This window comes from Salmo trutta, chromosome 13 (assembly GCF_901001165.1).
Source record: "Salmo trutta chromosome 13, fSalTru1.1, whole genome shotgun sequence".
NCBI lineage: Eukaryota > Metazoa > Chordata > Actinopteri > Salmoniformes > Salmonidae > Salmo > Salmo trutta.
In genome coordinates this window covers 72,974,203-72,982,156 of record NC_042969.1, presented here as the reverse complement: position 1 = coordinate 72,982,156, position 7,954 = coordinate 72,974,203, and the positions used below count along the sequence as shown (strand labels likewise).

Here is a 7,954-nt window from a genome sequence, read left to right as displayed (position 1 = left end):
GTTATTCAGTGGGGGTGTTGTGGTTTGCGTTGTGGTTTGCGTTGTTACGTACGTAGAAAGCACCTGTGTCAACATGTTGTGGGTGTTGGGTTATTCCAAGTCTTAGATTCCTGAAGAGATTATTGCTCAATTATGAATAGGTTTATAGCCTGTTGCATTCTGTTTTCTTCAAAACATGTCATTTCCATAGCCCAATATTATGATGCACTATGTTTTCTGAAATATTGGAATATTTTAGAATTAGCAATTTTTTTTATTCAGAATGAATTTCCTACATTGAAAATATCATTGACAGAATATCCATATCCATTCAGGAACTGTTTATACGTTCTATGTTTCCGTCAGTGTTGGTTTAAAGAGTACACAAATATTTTATAACTCGACCTCGATTTAACGACGACTTTCATGCTTGCCTATTACAGTTTTACCGCATGCCTATTCATTTACCAGGCTTTATTTACTAACTAATATTGTTTAAAAAAGATGACAGTGGACATAACGCTACTTTACTTTGAACAGTCGGCTAATTCAAAGAAAACCGGAAGTTGCCTGTCTGCCACCAGTGTCGTGAAGAAGTACAGTAACCGCAAGCTACCTGTAAGTCTACTGTCACAATTTAACATACATTCTGAATCTGATCATTAACTTATACGACGGTATCAATTGATATTGATCACATAAAATGAATTGATATACGCTTCCAAAGGGGCAAGCACATCTCATTTATTGACGTCTTGTAGAGCAGGAGCGTTGCAGATCGTATTTTTTGCAGTCGGGCTGCGTTTATCAGCAGATTGCTCGATTATCATGTTAATGCTATTCTTGGAACATTAAACATTTTTCTAGGCGTTGTGAGCTCTGACAATATCAATGTGTGACTCCAATTAAGACTACCTGAAATGTGCCCAGTTAATTGTCCTGCTATTCACAGGAGCATATTGAGGAGGAAGTAATTCTGCACGGGCAGTATGCCCCCATTACCAGGCGCTGAGTTGGTTCGTACACCGGTTCATCTGTACCGTTACCTTCTTAGATGTTGCAAGCAATTGCCAACCCGTGCAATGCAGCAACATTATCAACATGCTATAAGACAGGTACAGTCTGATTGTAGCCCATTACAGTTGTTACAGCGTAGGCTACGTAGTGTATAACTTAGACATATCTGATGGTATTGAATGTTACAAAGAGCTAGGTTATAATGGCCAAACTTGGGCAACAATTAGCTTTTTTTTTTTTAAATCAAACTAGGGTTACAATAGTCACACAGACGAAGACGATCCTGAGAGGATTCAACTGATCATACAAAGAGCTATATCAGATGCAGATTGGATTCTCGATAAAGTGAGCATTGCCCTTGCTGTTTTCAAACTCATTTTAATTGACCAATCAGACAACAGTATGTGGAAAGACTAACTTTGATAAGTTCTCAATCTGTTGTGTTTTCCAGTACAATAAGAAATGAGATGTGTGAAATAAGAGGACAAGACTGCTGGCTCCATGAGACTTCCATGTGGAACAAGCCTTGATCAAAACAGGATTTTGCTTGTTCTGCCATGCAAGAAACATCCCAGGGACAGATGCATCATGCAATGTAGCAATAAGAGAAGTGATGTTTACCAACCCTCTTTACTGAGGGACCAATGGACAGTCCACATTTGTGTTTTAATGCTGCACTACACACTTGATTCAACTAGTCAAGGGGTTTGATGTGTTTATTCAGATATGTTAGTGCAGGGCTTGAACCAAAATGTGGGCTGTCTGGTAGTCCCGAAGTAGAGGATTGGGAAACACTGACATAAATGTAGCTGACACTTCTAGTCCTCAAAGCAAGATTTGCACATGCTGTCCACTTATGTTGATCTAATGTGTATTTATTGTTACTACAAAAATCTGTTTGTATATTTGCCAATGTTACAATACAGTAGCAGGATGAGAGTTATGTTGAGTCTGTATTTATCATATGTAAACCAGCTACGTATCCATACAATTGGCGTCAGATTTTCATGTGAATATTCTAAAATCTGAATTTGTTTTCATTTTTCCACCAAATTGACTTGTTGCGGATACAAATCAGTGTACGATGACTGGGTGCACACACAATGTACTTTTTTGCTTAAGTTTTCATGTACCAAATAAAAATATCAAGTTCAATGTGTTTCCAGTAAAATTTGATTCCCTCCCTCTTGTAAAGTTTGTGTCATCATCCCTTCATTACCTGTACAATATTTGAGGAAGTACCAAAAATATATTTGTACCATAGACTTCATTTGAAACTTAACTTGCAGTAAAGCTTTCATGACTTAAAATTAGCTTACAAGTATTTGATCATAGGAGTTGGGGGGAAAGGGACTTGTGCATTGATAAGCACACCAAAGAAACGATATGTGTAAGAAAGACCACACTTGTAATGGCCCACGTCACAATGGCCCACTGATGAATTTGATGGTTAACTTTTTCCCTTTTTGATTTAGGCAAAAATGAAAATGTGGCACAGACTCAACATGGATTGTTTCAGCATTGTCTCAAGCAAGAGTTCGGCGCTCGAGCAAGCGGCGGGTGCACGATCAATAACTACCTGGATGAAGCCTGAGTTGGAATGTGAAGCTAGCTAATGTCTAAAAAGCCTGAGTACATCTAGCTAGATTTATAGTGTACTCTTAAGGGTTTTCTGAAGTTAGCTAGCTTCAGTTAACTTCACATTCCAGCTCAGGCTTCATCCATGTTATGAAGGTGGATATTGATCGTGCAACCGCTGTTAATTCGAGGCAGCTTGTAACTGCGAGTTTATAGCGAACGCCAAACTCTTCATTATAAACTGGGTGGTTCAAATCCTGAATGCTGATTGGCTGACAGCTATGGTAGCTCAGACAGAATAACATGGGTATGACAAAACTAATTACGTTGGTAACCAGTTTCTAATAGCAATACTGTACCTCGGGGGTTTGTGATATATGGCCAATATACCACAGCTAAGGGCTGTATCCAGGCACTCCGCGTTGCGTCACAGCCCTTAGCCGTGGTATATTGGCCATATATCACACTCCCTCTGGCCTTGCTTAATTAACCAGGTTTCCATCCAACCTTTTTATGCAAGTAAAGCACAAGGTGCTAAGTCAAGTAAAACAAAATATCACCTATAAATTGTTCTGTGGAACGTGATACAGTATGTTTCCACTGTAAGTAGGCAATCAATAGAAGAGAATGGGGCTGTTGTTCATCAATGAGTTCATCAATGGGTCATCAATTCACTAAGGGGGCACAAAGTATTTGAGGATGGCTGGGGGTGGTCCGTAGGTGGGCTGTATTGGAGAATTTAGCATTTTTCAAACACCTGAAACAGCTTCTCCCTGCAATCTAGAGCCATAGTCATTATTTTTATTTCACCTTTATTTAACCAGGTAGGCAAGTTGAGAACAAGTTCTCATTTACAATTGCGACCTGGCCAAGATAAAGCAAAGCAGTTCGACAACATACAACAACACAGAGTTACACATGGAGTAAAACAACATACAATCAATGATGCAGTAGAAAAAAATAAGACTATTGTCACGCCCTGACCAGGTGAACTCTGCTATTTTGGTCAGGGTGTGGCATTTCTATGGTTTATTTTCTATGTTTTGGTTTTAGCCTTTCTTTGTGTTTTATTTCTATGTTGGGCTCGGGGGTGATTTCCCAATCAGACAGCTGTCGCTTGTGAAGTCTGATTGGGAATCACATTTAAGTTCCTTTTCCCCCACGATGTTTGTGGGTTGTTGCCTCTTTTGTTTGAGAAAGTTAACGTTTCGTCTATTCTTTGTCTGTTTTGGTAACGTGTTTATTTGTGTCTAAATAAACATGTGTTCGCTCCCAGCTGCGCTTTGGTCCGCTTCCTTATCACCCGACGACGAGCGTTACAGAACAACCCACCGAACCAGGACCAAGCAGCGGGAGGAAAAGGAGCGCGAGAGATGGGCTCGCGAGGGAAAGGAGTTCTGGACCTGGGAGGAGATCATGTCGGGGAAAGGACCCTGGCGGAGGGATTCCCAGGTCGAGGAGGTGATGCCAGCCGGTGGAAGGAGTCGCAGGCGGCGGTCGAGGAGGCCCGGAAGACACCCCCAAGAAATTTTTTGGGGGGGGCTAATGGGGTGGTCCGGAAGGGCAGACGAAGAGCCCAGACCACTGCTCTCGTGGGGGATAACGGCGAAGGAGGAGGCAGAGATGTGGCAGGTCCTGGAGGACCTGCGTAGGGACAGCGTGGAGGAAGAGCCTTTGGTGGCAGAGGTGCGCACGGTATCGCCAGTGCGCCTGCACAGCCCAGTGCGCTCTGTGCCAGCGCCCCGCATTTGCCGGGCTAGGGGGCCTCCGGTGCCCCTTCTCGGTCCGATGTATCCTGCGCCGAGGACGCGCACTGTGTCTCCGGTACGGCTGCACAGCCCAGTGCGTTCTGTGCCAGCGCTCCACACTTGCCAGGCTAAGGTGGGCGTTGAGCCAGAACGGGTGATGTCAGCTGTGCACTCCAGACCTCCAGTGCGCCTCCTCGGTCCAGGATATCCGGCGCCGCTAATGCGCACTGTGTCGCCGGTGTGCGGTCACGGTCCAGCTCGTCCTGTGCCAGCACCTAGCCCTTGCCGGGCGAATGTGGTGCGTGTCCACAGTCCAGTCCGGCCCATCCCTGCTCCCCGCACCAAGCCAGTGGTGCGTCTTCCCAGTCCTGTCCGGCCCATCCCTGCTCCCCGCACCAAGCCAGTGGTGCGTGTTCCCAGTCCAGTCCGGCCCGTCCCTGCTCCCCGCACCAGGTTAGTGGTGCGTGTCCCCAGTCCTGTCCGGCCCATCCCTGCTCCCCGCACCAAGCCAGTGGTGCGTGTCCCCAGTCCTGTCCGGCCCATCCCTGTTCGCCGCACCAAGGCTACGGTGCGTGTCCACAGTCCGGCCCGACCCGTCCCTGCTCCTCGCACCAAGCCCACGGTGCGTGTCCCCAGTCCTGTCCGGCCCATCCCTGCTCCCCGCACCAAGCCAGTGGTGCGTGTCCCCAGTCCTGTCCGGCCCGTCCCTGCTCCCCGCACCAAGCCAGTGGTGCGTGTCCCCAGTCCGGCCCGTCCCTGCTCCCCGCACCAGGTTAGTGGTGCATGTCCCCAGTCCAGTCCGGCCCGTCCCTGCTCCCCGCACCAAGCCAGTGGTGCGTGTCCCCAGTCCAGTCCGGCCCGTCCCTGCTCCCCGCACCAAGCCAGTGGTGCGTGTCCCCAGTCCAGTCCGGCCCGTCCCTGCTCCCCACACCAGGTTGGTGGTGCGTGTCCCCGGTCCTGTCCGGCCTGTCCCTGTTCCCCGCACTAGGCCCACGGCGCGTGTCCACAGTCCGGCACGGCCTGTGTCCGGTCCACCGGTGACCAGTCTTGTTCCGGTCGGCGGCTCCGCTCCGGAGCCTGAGCATGCCGCTCCACCGTGGTCCAGTCCGGGCCAGAGGGGTAGGGCTAGGGTGGAGGCAGGGGGAGAAACACGCCCGGGGCCAGAGCCTCCACCGAGGGTGAGGCGCCCACCCGGGTCCCCCCCCTAATAGACTTTAGGTTGGTGCGCCGGAAGTACGCACCGTTGGAGGGGGGGTACTGTCACGCCCTGACCAGGTGAACTCTGCTATTTTGGTCAGGGTGTGGCATTTCTATGGTTTATTTTCTATGTTTTGGTTATAGCCTTTCTTTGTGTTTTATTTCTATGTTGGGCTCGGGGGTGATTTCCCAATCAGACAGCTGTCGCTTGTGAAGTCTGATTGTGAATCACATTTAAGTTCCTTTTCCCCCACGATTTTTGTGGGTTGTTGCCTCTTTTGTTTGAGAAAGTTAACGTTTCGTCTATTCTTTGTCTGTTTTGGTAACGTGTTTATTTGTGTCTAAATAAACATGTGTTCGCTCCCAGCTGCGCTTTGGTCCGCTTCCTTATCACCCGACGACGAGCGTTACAACTATATACAATGTGAGCAAATGATGTGAGATAAGGGAGGTAAAGGCAAAAAATGCCATGGTGGCAAAGTAAATAAAGTATAGCAAGAAAAACACTGGAATGGTAGATTTGTAGTAGAAGAAAGTTCAAAGTTCAAATATAAATAATATGGTGCAAAGGAGCAAAATAAATAAAATAAATAAATACAGTAGGGGAAGATGTAGTAGTTTGGGCTAAATTATAGATGGGCTATGTACAGGTGCAGTGATCTGTGAGCTGCTCTGACAGCTGGTGCTTAAAGCTAGTGAGGGAGATAAGTGTTTCCAGTTTCAGAGATTTTTGTAGTTCGTTCCAGTCATTGGCAGCAGAGAACTGGAAGGAGAGACGACCAAAGGAGGAGTTGGCTTTAGGGGTGACCAGAGAGATATACCTGCTGGAGCGCGTGCTACAGGTGGGTGCTGCTATGGTGACCAGTGAGCGGAGATAAGTGGGGACTTTACCTAGCAGGGTCTTGTAGATGACCTGGAGCCAATGTGTTTGGCGACGATTATGAAGCGAGGGCCAGCCAACGAGAGCGTACAGGTCGCAGTGGTGGGTAGTATATGGGGCTTTGGTGACAAAACGGATGGCACTGTGATAGACTGCATCCAGCTTGTTGAGTAGGGTATTGGAGGCTATTTTGTAAATGACATCGCCGAAGTCGAGGATTGGTAGGATGGTCAGTTTTACGAGGGTATGTTTGGCAGCATGAGTGAAGGATGCTTTGTTGCGAAATAGGAAGCCAATTCTAGATTTCACTTTGGATTGGAGATGATTGATGTGAGTCTGGAAGGAGAGTTTACAGTCTAACCAGACACCTAGGTATTTGTAGTTGTCCACAAATTCTAAGTTAGAACCGTCCAGAGAAGTTATGCTGGACGGGCGGGCAGGTGCAGGCAGCGATCGGTTAAAGAGCATGCATTTAGTTTTACTTGTGTTTAGGAGCAGTTGGAGACCACGGAAGGAGAGTTGAATGGCATTGAAGCTCGTCTGGAGGGTTGTTAACACAGTGTCCAAAGAAGGGCCAGAAGTATACAGAATGGTGTCGTCTGCGTAGAGGTGGATCAGAGATTCACCAGCAGCAAGAGCAACATCATTTATGTATACAGAGAAAAGAGTTGGCCCAAGAATTGAACCCTGTGGTACCCCCATAGAGACTGCCAGAGGTCCAGACAGTAGGCCCTCCGATTTGACACACTGAACTCTGTCAGAGAAGTAGTTGGTGAACCAGGCGACGCAATCGTTTGAGAAACCAAAGCTACTGAGTCTGCCGATGAGGATGTGGTGATTAACAGAGTCAAAAGCTTTGGCCAGGTCAATGAATACGGCAGCACAGTATTGTTTCTTATCGATGGCGGTTACGATGTCGTTTAGGACCTTGAGCGTGGCTGAGGTGCACCCATGACCAGCTCTGAAACCAGATTGCATAGCGGAGAGGGTGCGGTGGGATTCGAAATAGTCGGTAATCTGTTTGTTGACTTGGCTTTCGAAGACCTTAGAAAGGCAGGGTAGGATGGATATAGGTCTGTAGCAATTTGGGTCAAGTGTCACCTCCTTTGAAGAGGGGGATGACAGCAGCTGCTTTCCAATCTATGGGAATCTCAGACGACACGAAAGAGAGGTTGAACAGGCTAGTAATAGGGGTTGCAATAATTTCGGCAGATAATTTTAGAAAGAAAGGGTCCAGATTGTCAAGCCCAGCTGATTTGTAGGGGTCCAGATTTTGCAGCTCTTTCAGAACATCAGCTGAATGGATTTGGGAGAAGGAGAAATGGGGGAGGCTTGGGCGAGTAGCTGTGGGGGGTGCAGTGCTGTTGAATGCAGTAGGGGTAGTTAGGTGGAAAGCATGGCCAGCCGTAGAAAAATGCTTATTGAAATTCTCAATTATAGTGGGCTTATCGGTGGTGACAGAGTTTCCTATCCTCAGTGCAGTGGGCAGTTGGGAGGAGGTGTTCTTATTCTCCATGGACTTTACAATGTCCCAGAACTTTTTAGAGTTGGAGTT

The 7,954-nt window shown here is 47.3% G+C and overlaps 1 protein-coding gene across 1 annotated transcript; it reads left to right on the top strand.

The window, feature by feature from the left end:
• The first annotated feature begins 340 nt into the window (after positions 1-340).
• lyrm9 (LYR motif containing 9) lies at positions 341-2,167 on the top strand. Its single transcript, XM_029773545.1, has 4 exons — positions 341-597; positions 932-1,094; positions 1,249-1,341; positions 1,448-2,167. Exons 2-4 carry the CDS (start codon positions 969-971, stop codon positions 1,460-1,462), a joined length of 234 nt encoding a protein of 77 aa, XP_029629405.1. The 5' UTR covers positions 341-597; positions 932-968; the 3' UTR covers positions 1,463-2,167.
• Positions 2,168-7,954: the final 5,787 nt, after the last annotated feature.